The 20,134-nt window shown below is 28.5% G+C and overlaps 1 protein-coding gene across 1 annotated transcript; it reads left to right on the top strand.

The window, feature by feature from the left end:
* Positions 1-2,421: 2,421 nt before the first annotated feature.
* On the top strand, positions 2,422-4,879 carry PFICI_02536 (uncharacterized protein; the record flags this gene model as incomplete). Its single annotated transcript, XM_007831117.1, has 3 exons — positions 2,422-2,444; positions 2,838-3,697; positions 4,170-4,879. 3 exons carry the CDS (start codon positions 2,422-2,424, stop codon positions 4,877-4,879), a joined length of 1,593 nt encoding a protein of 530 aa, XP_007829308.1.
* Positions 4,880-20,134: the final 15,255 nt, after the last annotated feature.

The following is a 20,134-nucleotide window of genomic DNA, read 5'->3' as shown; positions in this document are numbered from 1 at the left end:
AGCTATAACCGAAATAACGTTAATTCGCGTATAAATATTATTAGCGGCATTTTTTTTTATAATTTTAGTACTTTCGTTTATAACCTCGTTATTAATATTACGGCTAGCCCGTTTTAGGAAATATTCGGCTTTTATTATATAATATATAATAAAGGCGTTTTTATAATTTAATATATAATAAACGGCGGTAAAGCCGATATATTATTTAAGCTTTTTACATTAATTAACCAAGTTTTAAAGCAATACTATATCCGAAAAGGAATTATCCGGATTTATATAAAAATACTTTTTAACTTTAGAGTCGTATAAAAGAAATTTATCGTCGTAAAACATCCGGCGTTTAGCGCATTCCTAAACAAAATGGCTAAATCCACAAAAATAACAATTTACTAAAAAAAAGCTGGCTAATCGACTTCCTACCCTTTTTACTTAAGGCGACGGGGTAAATTTATAAATCAGAAAGCGTTTATATAAATCTAAATCTATTATAAAAACGGCATTAATAGCATTTATTTATAGGTAAAATAATCCGTCGCTTTAATTAGGGACCTTTTTAGCTTTTTATAAAATATATAGCTAAAATTTAGTTATTTTTTTAATAAGCTGCTTTATACTTTTATTATTTTTAAAAATATTATTAGTAACCTTAGCTATACTAATTCTAATATCGTTCGAAAGCTTATTAATAATAATAGCGGAATTAGCTAAGCTCCTAAAAATTCGAATATAAACAGCTTAAATATTATGCTTATTAATTTTAATTTCCGTAACAACCCATTTTTTAAATATATCCGTAACCTCGGAATACCTGCGTTTAAAAAATTTATTATACTCCCTAATAAAATATTATATCAAAATGCCTTTTATAACATCTCGATTAATACGTTTTAGCAGTCCTTTAGTTTTATTAAAATCGGCAGGTTTTTATCCAGCTTTTTAGAGCTCTAAAATACGAACTTTATAATTAAAATAATAGCTATATATTATTATAAAATCTTTAATAGGATTACCGCGTTCTAAATCGCGAAATCGGTCTCCTAAAATACGTCCTTGCTTAATATCTCCGATACAAAAGGTTATTTTAATTTTAGCCTTAATTTTAGACCAAATTTTGCATTTATTAATAGCTGCTCGTATACGATCCTTTATAACCTTATTAACGTTTTAATAAGGCAGCTCTTTTAATATATCTTAATTAATTATAACATAGGAGTTAAATAGTCTTTTTATACCCTTAAAAAAAAATATTGCCTTTTTGCTATTAAACTTAAATTTGGAGTGCTCGTTAACCCTAGGAGCAACTATATATATCCGAATAATCGGAACATAATAAACAAGGATTTAAGCGAAAAAAAGGGCTTAAAAAACAAATTAACGTTAATTATATAATCGCTAGGTTCCAAATATACTATTAATACTATCTAAAAAAGCAGCCGAAATAATAGGCTCCTTATTAAAAAAATCGATATTAAAATTTAATATAGCGAATATTTAATTTATTAAATTAAATAGGAGTAGGAAACAAAATATAATTTAAAATTAATTAAAATAATTATAAAAATAATATCGCGGATTAAGTTTGGTTTTTTTTTATCGTATAACTATCGTATATTTAATACTGGTATTTATAGTTAGTTCCTTATCCTATCCGGGGTTATATTTCCGGAATATATTTAAAGCAACTGCCGAAACTAGTTATCTGATCCTATAATTTTCGAGCTTTTTTCGGTTATCGTTAATTAATCTGCTAGCCTCCAATTTATATTTAGTAACTATATTTAATTCTTTGGTAATATTCTTATTTAGTGATAAAATTAAGTATTGGACTAAAAATACCGGTTAAACCGTATAGTCTTAGGCCCTATCTCTAAAATCGGTAATTATCTAATTAACTTTCCCTTTCGTATTTAGTAAATATATCTTATAAAATTTTGGTAATACTCGTATTTGGTAAATATTAAGCTAGGATAATAGAACTCGTCGCATATCGTATAAATAGGTCTAAAATGCCAATACCTAAGCGATATAAATTAATTATGCGATAACCGGATAACCTATATCCTTTTTCCTTTACAGATAAAAATAATTAAAATGCCATATATTAAAAATACCGTATTAATAATAAGAATATTATCGATATACTAATAACCGAATAGCCACGGCTTAGTATAATTAGGCTCGTAACTATATTACGCCGATCCGGCTATTCCGTACGCATAAAAAAAACAAAGGCTCTTTTTTTACCGCAGTTAGCTAGGTATCGATAAATTTTTAGCATTTCCGTTTAGGCTAAAAGGGGCAAATTATCGGGGTTTTTTTTATTTTTACGAAAAAGTATTTTTATTATTTTAATTAAACTTATTTTACTAAAAATGCTTTATAAAAAGTTATTATGCGTAGTTGTATCGTCGGCGTATAAATATGATCGTATTAATATACGAAAGGTTTGATCCTATAGCTAAGCACTATTTAAGATAAGGAACAAAAACCAAACCAAACCAACCCCACCTAAAACAAATAGCCGTAAAGCTATGGCCTTTATATGGTTTTTGATCAAATAGCATATAAAATCTTAAAATATATAAGAATAGTCTTAATTAAGAAAAACGATAGATCGTCCTATATGCTAAACGCAACGAAAAATAAAGGCTTATAAGTCCCGAAGGGACTTATAAAGCCACTTTAAGCTAAGCCTCCACAGCCACTTTTAGTGGGCATCTCCAGCACCCCCACATCACTAACACAAAAAGATTTAGTTAAACTATAGCCTTATCCCTATTATATATCGAGATAAGACTCCTTAATACCCGTACCAAGGCGCTGGAGACCGTTAACAGCCCTCGAGATAAAGACTACGCCATCCTTTCGCACAGATGGCTACCGAAAGAATATCGCTTCGAAGACATACAAAACTCGACAGGGATTCAGAGTCCATTGCACGAAAGCTTTGCCAAAGTGAAGAAAAGCTGCGACGAGGCTTTGCGTGGTGGATTCGACTATCTCTGGATTGACACTTGCTGCATCGATCAGAGCAGCAGCGCCGAGCTTTCCGAGTCGATAAATTCCATGTTCCTGTGGTATCGACAGGCGAGAGAGTGTTATGTATATCTTGACGACTTCGCTTTGAGTAACTATGCGCCAATCTCGATGCAGACGCTTGGTACTAGTCAATGGTTTCGCCGTGGGTGGACGCTGCAGGAGCTGGTAGCACCTTCAGAGCTGATCTTCTTTGATTGTAACTGGAAACGAATCGGAACTAGGGATGACCCAGCCCTTAGCTCGATGCTTCATACAATCACAGGAATCCCCGTTTCCATCTTGAGTCGAATCTCGATCGAGAAGTGTCACGCTCAGACACGTTACCAAGGGCACTCTTTTGCGGATGGGACATGCGAGCTGTGCGGTACCACTGATCAGCTTCCTATGCTCTTAAAGAGTCGCAGCGTGGCAGAAAGGATATCATGGGCCAGCAGACGCCAAACAACCCGCGCAGAAGATGAATCATACTGCCTTCTTGGCCTCTTTGATGTCAACATGCCGCTTCTTTATGGTGAAGGGAGGCAGAAGGCATTCCTTAGACTACAGGAAGGCATTGTGAAGGCCTCTGACGATCAATCCATCCTTGCTTACAGTGTGCCTCATGGAGAAGCAGCGAACATCCCTCAGCTGCTTGCCAACTCACCACAATGCTACCAAGGTACGATGATATGTCTACCACCTGATCCTGACTATCACGTGAGGCCTCACTCCATGCATATGACATATAGGAGTATCCAGACTTCCCTGTACCTGTGTGATTGCAGGGTTGAAGAGGTTGAAAGAGGGGAGAAGAAGATTTACTCCATTGGGATCCTTGATTGTGCTCATATGGATGACCCCGTCAGCCGACCAGGCATACTGCTGTCTCGATCAAGCTTTGAAGACAAGGACTACAGTCGTGTACCCTGCGATGTACTGTTACGAATAAGTCCTGATACATCATCTGGCCAAGTTCGTTTTCATGATAATAAGATACACACAACGAGTACGTTATGGATCTCGAATTCGTTAGTACAACGCCTGGTTTCTCACTCCATCTTTCCGCGAAGATTCTATCGCAGGTGTTTGAAAATGCGCACTTTGAAGTTATCTGTCTTCTCTTCCGTGGTCAATTGCTGATTGTATGGTAGTTTCTTATGATACGACAGAAGCTAAGTTCATGCATGTGAATCTGCTTTTGAACCCCCCGCGACCCTTTCTGGATGTACAGATAGGAGACCTTTTCACTACTCCTTCCCTTCGCATAAAGATCAAAGAACCGTTAAAGCTGCGGCATTGCATGACTTATCCGTCTTGCTCATCTGTTCCCGCAGGCGCTACCTACTTCCCCGCCGGCCACTGGGAGACTGGTGGTCTCAAACAGCGAAATACGGGGAGAAACATACTTTGTGGCGCCATATGCTTCATTGCCCTTGATGAGACTGCTGCCTTTGTCGTTTTATGGGGGTTCCATGGTTCTGATGTGGTAACATCGTCTCGGGACATCCATTCAGAGTCTTCTGGGCAAAGGCCGTGGTGTCGTGTCCTAAGTTGGCAAGATATCATTGATATCGACCTCAAATGGTACTCCACTACCGCGGAAGCGAAGATTATGGCACAACTCAAAAAGCGTGTCACCACTTTGAGCTACGCCTATGATGGCGATCGCACGCCTGAACTCACGGACCCCAAGGAGATCGAATTACGTGGACGCGTTGATAAATGGTCTCGACAAGAGGAACGCTCCAAAGCTATATGGGGAACTGGGGTCACTACCACAGTCTACGTTTCCATCGATGCAAAGCTTTTCCTCGGACGTTCATTATATCGCCTGAGAATATCGACAAAGCCGCGAGAATGATGCGCCAAATTCTGCTCTTTGAGAAACAATCATATTGAGTGGTTGAGCTGGTTATTTGGATGGGGCCAGAGAACCAAAGACGCTTTTTGGAAACAGGACCTGTAACGCTCTGGATGGAAGGCGACAGGACAATTTTCATCATACGAGCTTTTGATACTATGTCGTCCAAGCAAAACCTCCAGTACCGGCGGTGCCTTATCTAATGTGGGGATAACTTCGTCCAGGAGACGCCTTGCATCAGATGCTGATCACCATTGATCTGGACGTCTCTCATGCTCAGGTAGCTGAGCTTGGTTTCTATCGCTTTGTTTCCGCGAAAAGCGCACTAGGGCTAATTAAATGGTATTCGGATATAATGGCGAATAGAAAATATTTTGGTTAAGGCATTAAACTCATCGTTGCATAAAATCGCTGCCAAACCTAGTGACTCAGTAATTGACCACAATCCCGATTTATTTCCAATTGACAAGTAAGGTATCATCTTTTGTTAGTTGCGTGTATCTCACGCTGTCGCTCTAGACCATTGCCCGCTTCCTGGCATCTGCAGCCTCTGTTACTACATCTTTTAGCTTAGATCTATTTAGATATTTCCCTCTAAGGTCGGGATTGATATTAAATGTAGCGCTGACTATATCGGCATTTGACTTACTGATGGTTCGGATGACTCCGTTGGGTCGATACTACGTTATTAAAGGTGCTAATAAAGGGATAATGACCGGGAAGAGGAGCACACGACCAAACTAATCCCCTTGTTTAATAATGTCGGTCCCTATGGATCCTGGTTCGATGCTAATAATCGATATATTATTAAGCGTCGGATCGGAGTCGAGGCGGCGTTGCTGAGACGTTAATTGTTAATTATATGGGATTTTCGATAATTATACGATAATTATACTTTATGCAGTGTATAAGAAATGAAATGTAGGATATGGATAGGACAAATATAGAGCGGGGACCATAAAAAAGCTCAAAAACGCTTATTAGCTCTCCCACGTTCATTAGGGAGCATATCTTAAATGCACTATATCGGCGTATTCCCGCATATCGGGGAAGTTCGTTCGGCTGGTTGCTATTTTAGGTGCCTCGGGCTATATTATTAATGTTGTCGTGGCGGAAAAAGATCTTCTACTTTTTATTATTGTAATACCCGTTAATCTTGTGAATTGGGTGATGGGTACTTTTGATTACGTTAATGATATTCCCCGGACGTGGACTTAGGTGGTGCTTATTTGTAATTATTACTTCCGACCACGATAATTCTACCGTTGGCGAGATCCATGCTGCCGAGCAGCTTAAGAGCTAGCAATTAATGTCCTAAATAGTTGCTCGTAAAGCTGGTTTTAAACCCTTTTTCGGTAAGGCTCTCTTTTCTTATATCGTTGTATCCTGCATTTAGAATTAGCGCGCGAATGGGAGGAATTTCGCCATTTGCTACGCGAGAGTTAATGGCGTCCGAAACCTTTCGAATATTAGATATTAAGGATAGCTTTAAAGGGAGAATCTTATAAGAGTAGGATGAAGGTGCGCGATTAAGGATAGCTTTGATTTTAGTGGCTATGGCGGCATTGTGAACGGCAAAGACATTATGATATGCTTTAAGCTTAGGAGTTAAGAGTAATTTAAAGATAATTCCGGATTTTAGCCCGCCGTTAGCATTAGTTATTAAAATGCTGCCTTTAAGGCTGATTATTTACGCGTTATACGTATTAGGATTATAAGAGTTTTTAAAGTGTGTTAGCAGCCGTAAAAGCGAAAGGTGAGGATTATTAGCTTATTTAAGCGAGTCGCAATAAGGCTGGTTTTTGTGATAGCAGGTTATGCAAATAATTAGCAAGGTCATTAAATTTGTGTGTTTCGACGATGTGCCGGCGTAGGAACGTAAACTCCTGCCTATTTAATTGCCGTTTTAAAATAGTTAATTGCGCCATTATGCTGCAAAAGGACTAATAATTAAGAAAGAGGAGCTATATAATGCTAATTAGCTGGCAGCATAATCTAAAGAGACTTTACCTAAGGGCTAAATTACGGTCCCATTATTTTTAAAGGGTTATATTCGATGAATCGTTTATATAATTAATTCTTTTATGTCGGCGTGAGAGTTACGTGCCGCAAAAATGACAACTTTAATAGCGATTTATAAATAAGCTAGCATTAGTGTGTTAGATGTAAATGGGGTGTTAATGAATTAAAAGGTTTACATATAATGCCGTTATAACCGTTTTAATTAAGGAATAAATATTAATAATTAAGCCTTAATATTTTATGCTTACGGCATTAGACCGTATTAATGAAAGTTATTTTAATTATTTCTCTTTTCATCCTTATTTAATAAATAGCTAATTATTTCTGCTTGCTTTTATAAGTAATCGTCGTATTTTTTTTTAATAACGTTAGCTCATCTTTTACGATCCCTCCATCACCCCTAATAAATTGCCACTTGAGTTCTTAAGCGCTAACGACGCTTAGTTTGCTAAACCCGTAATGCTTATCGTTTAGCATTATAATAATGTTTGCGACATTTTCTCCGTTATTAAGTGTGCTATAACTCTCGATATTTCCGGCTATTATCGGAATATTAGTCATTATATTAATTAAGGGAATGATAAATTCGTGGTTTTTAATTTCCCGTACGTATCACCGTTTATTAAAATAGTTATTAGAAAATCGGAAGATTATATATTTATTATTATTAATAATGTGCGTTATAAAGATATTAGGGTTAATATAATAAGTATTATTTTTGCCCGTAGCTACGCTGGTATAATCGATGATATTATTTGCGCCCATAGGCTATAGGCGTTTATATTAATAAATATAATTAAAATAAAATGAATTTTAATATTTTTCGCAGCAGTGGCGTTTAGCTCGGTATTTATTTAAATAAATATAAATTAACTCCATGCTTAAGTATTAGATTTTTAAAAGCGTTACGGATGTAAGTTTAGTACAAAGACGTCTTAGTGCTGTATATGGGCCGGTGGCTTATGATAATGACCCAGGGGGTCTCGGTGCGGTTCACATTAGCGAGGTCCTTGGCGAACCATTAGTACTGCTCGTAATTCTCCTTGGTCTTCCAGCTGCCATTAATGGCGCTAAAGGGTCCGCTGTCGGTGATGTACGTTTCGTTCTTTAACGGGTGAGTCTCGTTGTCGGAGAGGTCGCGCATAAATGGCTATTCGGGATTATACGGGTAGTCGGTTTCGCCGTTAATAGAGATGAAATGGGCTAGTCCGTAATTAAACGAGTATTAAAAGTTGCTAACGCCGCTTATCTTTGCGCCGGGCATGCGGAAGCGGTGTTAATAAGCCGTGTAATTTCTCTAAAAAGGAGGGCAGTTATAATATGTTAAGGTGCTCTCGGAAGCAGTCGAGTTTGCTTTGTCCTCGTCGAGGTAGGCGGATAACTCGTTATTAGGCTTATTAAACTCGGCATAAGCAGCCTCGTGGTTGCCCGGCAGGATTATATAAGGGATTTTAGTGGTTAAGTTATTAGTTTATTACTATTATAAATTTTAATTTAACTCGTATAAAACACTTATGTCATTATTTTGTGGTCCGCCTTAATTAGCAATCTCATTTATTAATAGCGGAATTAAATATTCGGCGGGAATTAAGTCTCCGCCCGGAAGCTTAATTAAGGTGCTATTATAGCAAACCGGCTAATTATCCTCGCACGGTAAAATACCCGAGTATTAATCGTCGGCATAGCTAATATCGCCGCTATGCTAAATAAATGCAATTCCATCGGTGCCGGACGCGGCTTTAAAGAGCTGCTTATAAATTCCACCGGCGTTAATATAGCTTATATTATTTAATACGGCGATTATAAAGGGCTTAGCGTTATTAGCCGCGCGGCCCGTGGTAAAGCTTAGGACATCCGAAGCAGTTATATTATTAGCCGTTATAATTTTATAATAATAGGTTATATTTACCTTTAAGCTTTTAATTTAAATATCGTGGAAAAATTAATTATATTATGTGACCACGACCTTTAAGCATAAGGGCGTACGATTATAGCTAAAATAATATTAAGATACGAGTTTTCCTTTTTTAGCGTGGTTAATTTACGTGCGGGAAGCGCTAATGGCCTTATTAATAAAATTACCCCGCGTAAATCCTTAAAAAACGGACGGTGCTTTATTAAAGCTAAAAGGAGTTTAATAATGAATATTTACTTTATTAGGGATATAAGCCAGCGCCATAATATTAATGTTATTAATAGTGTTAATCAAGGTGGTGCTTTCCTATTAGAGTTTAAACTGGTTTGATATAAGTGTCAATTATGTAATATATTGATTTATATTCTGCGCCTTTTAGTTTTAATAAGGTATACGCTTATTTAGGTGGCCCCGGCTAATCCCCGGAAGGTCTTATATATTTATTTAAATACTATAATATTAATCCGTATACTTAAGCATACCCTAATATATAAGAACCATAACCCACCATCTAACATACCCCTTTAGATCCACGATTTATCGTAAATCTGGCTATATTTAAATTAAAATTGCTAATTAGCAAAATATAGCTTTTTTTAGGGTTATTCGTTTTAATTACGATAGGCAATTTTAAATCCTATTTATTGCAAAAAATTTTGCTATTTGCCTATTAGCAAGCTTTTCGTTAATTTATTTGCTATTATTTTATTTAAAAGTTTATAAATAACTTTAATTTTTTTTTTTAGGCTTTTTGCCGCAGCTAATAATTATAAATATCTATATAACGGAGTTTTATTTTTAATAACGTAATTTCGGCATTAATTAAATTAATAATTTATTTATTATTATATTTAATAATAATAATGCTATTATCTAATTATATCAATAATTCCTTTAATAATCGATTAACGAATAATATTTTTTTAATAGCTTATATTAGCGCAAATAATTTAGCTTTTATAATAAAAATAATAATTATATTTTATTTATTTAATCGCTAATTAATTAATCCTCCGAATAGCTTTATAGCGAATATTTAGGTATTTTTGCGATTAATACTATTATCGGTAAATAATACGTTATTAATAATTATTAAATTAAAAAATTTTCTAATTTTAAGCGAAAGTTTTTTAATATTAATTAGGTAAATTAAAGCTTAATTAGCAGCTTTTTAATATATTTAGCTTAAATTATTAAGGAATTAAGCTAATTTAGCTATTATAAATACGATATTTAATTTTATAAATATAGCCGCGAATAGCAATAATCCGATTTTTTTTAATATTTTTATATTTTATAAAAAAACGCTATAATTAATCGAAATATAAATTTTTCGCAGCCTATTAGCGTTATATAAATTTTTTTTTTATTTATAAGCTTAGCGATTTTTTTTAAAATAAGCCTTTTAAAAAAAGCTAAATTATTTTAAATATACGATTTTTAATTATTTTTATCCTAAAAAACCATTATATTAGCTTACTATTATTAATTTTATATTTTTTTATAAAATGCTATATTAAATAATTAATAGCCTTTTTATTTTTATTTTTATATGCGATAATTATATCGTTAACGTAAAAAAAAAACTAGCATTTTTTTTAATAAATGCGTAAAGCTTATATAATATTTAAATATAACTAATTTCGGCTAAAATTTTTATAAATTTTTTTTGCTATAATAATAATAATATTCGTAATTTATAAAATGCTTTATTTAATAATAATATAACGTTTTTTTTTCGATATTTATCCGGTATTTTTATAAATATATTTTAATTAATAAAAGCGTATATAAACGCGTTTATTATATTATATTATATTAGTTTAAAATTAAATTTCGCTATAATCGCGATTAGGGTGCGAAATAATTTTTTAGCTAATATAGCCGCGTAAATTTCCTAATTTTAAGATTTCGCCTATTAATTACCGTAAACGACGAATTTTGCTTTATATTTCTAAAATCTCCGGTATTTATCGAATTTATATATATATACCTATATATAATTAAGGATTTATTTACTTTTTATTCGTAAATCTTTTTTATTAATCTTAGTTTAAAATCGTATATTTTTATAATTTTATAAATAATTAGCTTTTGCTTAAAAAAAATAATTTGCTAAACGGATAATAATATAATTTATAATATTATTTAAAAAAAGCTAGGATTTCCGTTTTATAAATTTTTACCTTTTAACGAAAAAAGCGTTTTAGCTTCGCCTTATCATTTTAATTATTACTTTATCTTATTTTAGGAATAGCTTTATAATTAGCTAAGAAAACTATTTACTATAAAACTATTTTAAATCCTTTTGCTAATAACGCCGTATTTTTAATCGTAATCGCCTTTATATTATATATTAATAAAGCTAATAAAAGTGTTTATAATAAAGTCTAAAAGGCAAATTTCGCGGTAATAAAAGGGTATTATTTATCCCTTTTATTTAGCGCTATTTTTTTATTTTTTTAGTTATTATTTTTTTTTTAATCGTTTTAATTATTGCTTAATAGGATATTTTTTACGGCGGTATCTTTATTTTTTAATTTTTATAAAATTTCGTTTTTAAATATTACGTAATTAATTACGAAATTAGCGATAAGCTAAATATTAGCATTTAAAAGCTTATTTTTAAATATATCCTATTTTTTATCGCATAATTCCTTTTCGTTTATAATTATATTTCTCGTATTAATTAATTTATTTTAATTAAAAATCTAAATTTTATAAATATTAAATAACTTATATTTAATAAAATATTCTATTTATGCCTTAAATATTAATCGCTATAAGCGGCCGAATTTTTATTATATTATTAGCGTTATTATATACGCTTTATATCCGAAAGCTTTAAAATAGGTTTAATTAGGCTTATAATTTAAATTTAGGACTTTTTTTGCTTTTATAACTATTTTATAAAATTTTATATATAATATACGCTATCGGGAATTATAATTCGGCATACGATTATATAGGTATACCGCGGTTTTGCCGATTTTAAATTAGAGTTAATAAAGGAGTTTTGCGCTAATACGCATTATACGTTCTTTTTTTTTAATTATACCCTTTAAGCGTTTAGCAGTTTTATTTTAGGCTTATATATATAATACTAAAGGCTCGAATTTAATATATTTATTTTTAAAATATTTTCCGATTATTTATTTAATTTTTATAATTTTATTATCGTATTTAATAATTTTAATTTTAATATTATATTAAATTTTTATTATGCCTAAAAATAATCGGAAAGCGTTAATTAATATAATAGTAGTTTTTTCCGTAAAATAATAATTTTATATATATCCTATTTACCGATAGGTAATTAGCATTTAGGACGTATAGTTTTTAATTTTTTTAGTATAGTTATAAAAGTTAATAGCTAATCGCTTGCTATAATTTTTATTAATTAATCGTGGCGTTTGCCGTGGTTAACGCGTAATTTTTGCAAATACGCAGGCTTTATATTTTATTATAATTAGTTTTTTAATTTTTACCTTTTAAAATAAGTAAATAAAATATTTAAAAACTGCCGGGCCTAAATATCTTATTTTATAATGCTATCGTATAGCTTCCCTAATTAATAATAGCCTTTTTATTTATATTATATATCTTTTTCGGTAAATAGCAAATAACGCTAAAGGTAATTCGTAAGGTTTATATTCGAAAACGTATTATCTATATCGGTTTTAGAATATACTAATTAAAGATTTATTTTTTTTGCGTAATATTATAAGGTCGTTTTTATTATTTTAATAATATTTTTATTTTTATAATTAACGGAGTAATATTAATATAATTAGCAGCCTAAGATAATAGGCTATATTATTTAATAATAATATTTTAAATCCGAATTATATAATTATTATGCCGTACCCGTAAATAGGTAATTTCCGGTCGTCTAATTAAATAAAATCGTAATTAAAAGCTTATTTATAATTAATAAATTTTGCTTTTATATTTATAATTAAAATTATTATTGCTAAATTTAAGATAATTAAATAGCGTAAAAAGTAGTTTTTTGTAAATATTATAAAATTATTTTATACGTTTGCTATTAATCGTCCGTTTTATTAATCCGTATTAATCGGAAGCAATTTTTTTTTAATTATTCGTAATATATTAATTCGGCTGGTTTTAATTTTTTTTATATTGCGAACCTGCTTTTATAAATTAGGGTTTTTTTTAAAGGCTTTATTTACTCGTGCTTATATTTTATTTTTAAAGATAAAACCTGGATAGGCTTTTTTTAAAAATACGTAAAAATATAAATCAAAAGCGTAAAAAAGGTGGCAAATAAGGTATTTAATATTTTTTTGCCTTTTATTATAGGTAATTCGTTTATTTTTTTTTTTACGTAAATTAGCCGTATTTAATCGGGAAAGCATTTAATTTTTAATAAAATAAGCGTTTTTATTTTATCCGTTTTAAGGCTATTTTTTAGCTTTATTAGCGTAAATTACGAAAGCGCCTTTTTTAATTTTTAGCCTAATCGGTTATTAAATGCTTAAGCTTTTACGGAAGTTATTGCTTATTACCCGATATTTTAAATTTTTATTTAAAATGCTTTATTTTTTATAAATTTAATAAAAAGCGGCTTATTATAATATAATTAAAATAACTATATTTAAAAAATTTATAGCCTAAACCGAATTATTTTATATTTTAATTATTTGCTTTATTTAGGCTTTTGCTATAACTATTTTTTATTTATTAACTTAATTTATAGCTTTTTTTAATATTTTTAAAGGCTTAAAAACTTCGAAATATTATTTTTTTACTTTTTTTTTATTATTTATAGCTAATTTACTATAATAAATCCTTAAATTCTCGTATTATTTATATAAAGGCTCGTTAATTAAATAATACGTAAAAAAAAAATTTAAAAAAATCGTAATAATTATTTATTTCGTAATTTTTTTAATCGCCGTATATTATTTAGCATATATAGCCTCCTTTATTTTATAATAGTTATAATCGAAATTAAACGATTTCTAACCTTTTTTAATAAAATCCGTTATTATCTATTTCCTATTTTTTTTATTTTAAATATTCGGATCGTCGCCTTCGTTTATAGCTTTGAGGGTCGCTACCGCGGTTTTTATATATTTAGTTTTTTTAATATCCGGTTCGATTAAAGTTTTAATTAAAATTATTTTATTTTTAAGGTAATTAATTAATCCGGCAATTTATACCTAGATCTAAAACGCATATTCCTAATTATTCTAATCGGAGGTTATTTTTAATAATACCGTTAGGCCGATTCCGGCTTCTTTTATAATTATTATTTTTATAGCTTTAGCAAAGGCATTAAAACTTTTAATTATTAATTAAAATAATATTTTCCTATTAAAATTTAAATTAATTTAATATAAATATTAATTATATAATATATTAATTTATATTTTACGTTTTTTAATTTTAATAAAATATACGCTTATTTAGGTAGCCCCGGCTAATCCCCGGAAGGTCCCGTATATTTATCTAAATACTATAATATTAATCCGTATGCTCAAGCACACCCCAGTATATGGGAACCATAACCCACCATCTAACAAATAGGATCCGCTATCGCCGGTTGCACCGCGGGCGCTTCGACGAGCCGGGGAAATCCCTTGCCGTTGCTATTAATTATGGGGTCTACCCAGTCGCCGACTAGCACAGCAGGGCCCAAATATAAATAAGTGTCAGATGGTGGATTATGGTTCCCATATACTGGGGTGTGCTTGAGCACACGGATCAACCCTATAATATTTAAATAGATATACGGAACCTTCCGGGGATTAGCCGGGGCTATTTAAATAAGCATATACTTTATTAAAACTAAAAAGCGTAAAATATAAATTAATATATTATATAATTAATACTTATATTAAATTAGTTTAAACTCTAATAAAAAAGCATTATTTTAATTAATAATTAAAAATTTTAATACCTCCGCCGAAGCTATAAAAATAATAACCACGAAAAAAGCCGGAATCGGCCTAACGGCATCGTTAAAAATAACCTCCGATTAAAATAATTAAAAATATACGTTTTAAATTTAGGTATAAATTACCGGACTAATTAATTACTTTAAAAATAAAATAACTTTAATTAAAACCCTAATTAAACCGGATATAAAAAAAATTAAATATATAAAAACCGCGGCTATTACCTTCGAAGCTGCAAATATAAACGATAATCCGATTATATAAAATAAAAAAGACGGGGAATAAATAATTACGGATTTTATTAAAAAAATTAGAAATTATTTAATTTCGATTATAATTACTATAAAATAAAAAAGGCTATATACGCTAAATAATATACGGCGATTAAAAAAATTATAAAATAAATAATTATAACGATTTCTCTAAATTTCTTTTTTACGTATTATTTAATTAATAAGCCTTTATATAAATAATATAAAAATCTAAAGGCTTACTATAGCAAATTAGCTATAAATAATAAAAAAAAAATAAAAAAAATAATATTTAAAAGCTTTTAAACCTCCGAAAATATTAAAAAAAACTACTAATTAGGTTAATAAATAAAAAATAATTATAGCGAAAACCTAAATAAAGCAAATAATTAAAATATAAAATAATTCGGTTTAGGCTATAAATTTTTTAAATGCAATTATTTTAATTATATTATAATAGGCTGCTTTTTATTAAATTTATAAAAAATAAAATATTTTAAATAAAAATTTAAAATATCGGGTAATAAGCAATAACTTTCGTAAAAGCTTAAGCATTTAATAGCCGATTAAGCTAAAAATTAAAAAAAGCGCTTTTATAATTTACGCTAATAAAGCTAAAAAATAGCTTTAAAACGGATAAAATAAAAACGCTTATTTTATTAAAAATTAAATACTTTCCCGATTAAATACGGTTAATTTATATAAAAGAAAAAGTAGACGAATTACCTATAATAAAAAATAAAAAAATATTAAATACCTTATTTGCCACCTTTTTTACGCTTTTGATTTATATTTTTACGTATTCTTAAAAAAAGCCTATCCAGGTTTCGTCCTTAAAAATAAAATATAAGCATAAATAAATAAAGCTTTTAAAAAAGACTTTAATTTATAAAAATAGGTTTATAATATAAAAAGGATTAAAACCAGCCGAATTAATATATTATAAATAATTAAGGAAAAATTACTCCCGATTAATATAAATTAATAAAACGGATAATTAATAATAAACGTATAAAATAATTTTATAATATTTATAAAAAATTATTTTTTACGCTATTTAATTATTTTAAATTTAGCGATAACGATTTTAATTATAAATATAAAAAAAAAGCTTATTAACTATAGGCAAGCTTTTAATTACGATTTTATCTAATTAGGCGACCGGAAATTATTTATTTATAAATACGGTATAATAATTATATAACTCGGATTTAAAATATTATTATTAAATAATATAGCCTATTATCCTAAGCTGCTAATTATATTAGTATTATTCCGTTAATTATAAAAATAAAGATATTATTAGGATAATAAAAACGACCTTATAATATTACGCAAAAAAAATAAATTTTTAATTAATATATTTTAAAACCGATATAGATAATATATCTTTAAATATAAACCTTACGAATTATTTTTAGCGTTATTTACTATTTATTAAAAAAAATATATAATATAAATAAAAAGGCTATTATTAATTAAGGAAGCTATATAATAATATTATAAAATAAAATATTTAAGCCCGGCAGTTTTCGAATACCTTATTTATTTATTTTAAAGGGTAAAAAATAAAAGATTAATTATAATAAAATATAAAGCCTGCGTATTTATAAAGATTACGCGCTAATTACGGTAAGCGCTACGGCTAATTAATAAAAATTATAACGAACGATTAGCTATAAATTTCTATAATTATACTAAAAGGATCGAAAACTATATATCCTAAATGCTAATTACCTATCGGCAAATAGAATATATATAAAATTATTATTTTATAAAAAAAACTACGGTTGCATTAATTAACGCTTTCTAATCGTTTCTAAATATAATAAAAACCTAATATAATATTAAAATTAAAATTATCGAATACGATAACAAAATTATAAAAATTAAATAGGTAATAAAAAAATATTTCGAAAATAAATATATTAAATTCGAGCCTTTAGCATTATATATATAAGCCTAAAATAAAACTGCTAAACGCTTAAAAGGTATAATTAAAAAAAAAAACGGGTAATGCATATTAGCGTAAAACTTTTTTATTAATTTTAGCCCGAAATCGGCAAAACCGCGGTATATTTATATAATCGTACGCCGAATTATAATTCCCGATAGCGCATATTATATATAAGATTTTATAAAATAATTGCAAAAGCAAAAAAAGTTTTAAATTTAAGCTATAAACCTAATTAAATTTATTTTAAAATATTCGGATATAAAGCGTACGTAATAACGTTAACGGTATAATAAAAATTCGGCCGTTTATAGCGATTAATACCTAAGGCATAAATAGAATATTTAATCGGATATAAGTTATCTAATATTTACAAAATTTAAATTTTTAATTAAAATAAATTAATTAATACGAAAAATATAATTATAAACAAAAAAGAATTATACGACGGAAAATAGGATATATTTAAAAATAAGCTTTTAAATATTAATACCTAGCTTATCGCCGATTTCGTAATTAATTACGCAATATTTAAAAATAAAATTTTATAAAAACTAAAAAATAAAAATACCGCCGCAAAAGATATTTTATTAAATAATAATTAAAACGATTAAAAAAAAAATAATAATTAAAAAAATAAAAAAGTAGCGCTAAATAAAAAAAATAAATAATACCCTTTTATTACCGTAAAATTTACCTTTTAAACTTTATTATAAATACCTTTATTAGCCTTATTAATATATAGTATAAAAGCGATTACGATTAAGAATACGGCGCTATTAAAAAAAAAACCTAAAATAATCCTATAGCAAACAGCTTTTTTAGCTAATTATAAAGCTATTTTTAAAATAAAATAAAGCAATAATTAAAACGATAAAGCAAAGCTAAAACGCTTTTTTTATTAAAAAGTAAAAATTTATAAAACGGAAATCCCAGCTTTCCCTAAATAATATTATAAATATATTATTATCCGTTTAGCAAATTATTCCTTTAAGCAAAAGCTAATTATTTATAAAATTATAAAAATATATAATTTTAAATTAAAATTAATAAAAAAGATTTATAAATAAAAAATAAATAAATTTTAATTATATATAAGTATATATATATAAATTCGATAAATATAAGAAATTCTAAAAATATAAAGCAAAATTCGTCGTTCGCGGTAATTAATAGGCGAAATCCTAAAATTAAGAAACCTACGCGGCTATATTAACTAAAAAGTTATTTCGCACCCTAATCGCGATTATAGCGAAATTCGACCTTAAATTAATATAATATAACGTAATAAACGCGTTTATATACGCTTTTATTAATTAAAATATATTTATAAAAATGCCGGATAAATATCGAAAAAAAAACGCTATATTATTATTAAATAAAGCATTTTATAAATTACGGATATTACTGCTATTATAATAAAATAAATTTATAAAAATTTTAGCCGAAATCGGTTATATTTAAATACTATATAAGCCTTACGCATTTATTAAAAAAAAATGCTAATCTTTTTTTACATTAATAATATAATTATCGCATATAAAAATAAAAATAAAAAAGCTATTAATTATTTAATATAGCATTTTATAAAAAAATATAAAATTAATAATAATAAGCTAATATAATAATTCCTTAAAATAAAAATAATTAAAAATCGTATATCTAAAATAATCTGGTTTTTTTAAAAGGCTTATTTTAAAAAAATCGCTAAATTTGCAAATAAAAAAAAAATTTATATAACGTTAATAAGCTGCGAAAAACTTATACCTCGATTAATTATAGCGTTTTTTTATAAAATATAAAAATATTAAAAAAAAAATCGGATTACTGCTATTCGCGGCTATATTTATAAAATTAAATATTGCATTTATAATAGCTAAATTAGCTCGATTTTTTAATAATTTAAGCTAAATATATTAAAAAGCTATTAATCGAGCTTTAATTTACCTAATTAATATTAAAAAACTTTCGCTTAAAATCGGAAAATTTTTTAATTTAATAATTGCTAATAACGCATTATTTACCAATAATAGCATCGATCGCAAAAATACCTAAATATTTGCTATAAAGCTATTCGGAAAATTAATTAATTAGCGATTAAATAAATAAAATATAATTATTATTTTTATTATAAAAGCTAAGTTATTTGCTTTAGCGCAAGCTATTAAAAAAATATTATTCGTTAGCCGATTATTAAAAAAATTATCGATATAATTGGATAATAGCACTATTATTATTAAATATAATAATAAGCAAATTATTAATTTAATTAACGCTAAAATCGCGTTATTAAAAATAAAGCTCCGTTATATAAATATTTATAACTATTAATTACGATAAAAAGCTTAAAAAAAAAATTAAAATTATTTATAAATTTTTAAATAAAATAATAGCAAATAAATTAACGAAAAACTTGCTAATAGGCAAATAGCAAAATTTTTTATAATAAATAGGATTTAATATTATTTATCGTAATTAAAATAAATAGCCCTAAAAAAAGCTATATTTTGCTAATTAGCAATTTTAATTTAAATATAGCCAAATTTACGATAAATCGTAAATTTAAAGGGGTGTGTTAAATAGTAGATTATAGTTCCTATATATTAGGGTATGCTTAAGCATACGGATTAACCCCATAATATTTAAATAAATATACGGAACCTCCCGGGGATTAGCTAGGGCCACCTAAATAAGCGTATACCTTATTAAAACTAAAAGGCGTAAAATATAAATTAATATATTATATAATTAACACCTATACCAGACTAGTTTAAACTCTAATAGGAAAGCACCACCTTAATTAATAGTAAGTCTCGTCCATATCGCGCACTTCGTGCTGCAATTTGGGCGCAGCTAGGGCGAGGTCGATTGCCACGGCGGCGGCGATAATAAGAATTGACTTTATGGCTGTTATAATTAAAGACGCTTAAGCAGTGCAAGGACATAATGGCGAATGCATACTCTTATGCTAAGGAATTAGCTATATATATTATTATTATAATTTAAGCTAAAGTGGGTTAGGAGGATAAGTATAATCCTTGTTTTTCGGTGATAAAATGCAAAATGGGATTTTTTTAAGCGGTCGCCGACGGAAAAGGATTAGTGATTTTGCAGCGATTATAAATAAGCCGATAAGCCGATAAATAATAACCTAATTATCGTCGAATAAAGCGCACGTAAAGGCGTAGA

This window comes from Pestalotiopsis fici (assembly GCF_000516985.1).
Source record: "Pestalotiopsis fici W106-1 unplaced genomic scaffold PFICI_Scf_2, whole genome shotgun sequence".
Taxonomy (NCBI): Eukaryota; Fungi; Ascomycota; class Sordariomycetes; order Amphisphaeriales; family Sporocadaceae; genus Pestalotiopsis; species Pestalotiopsis fici.
This window is presented reverse-complemented; position numbering and strand designations above follow the sequence as displayed.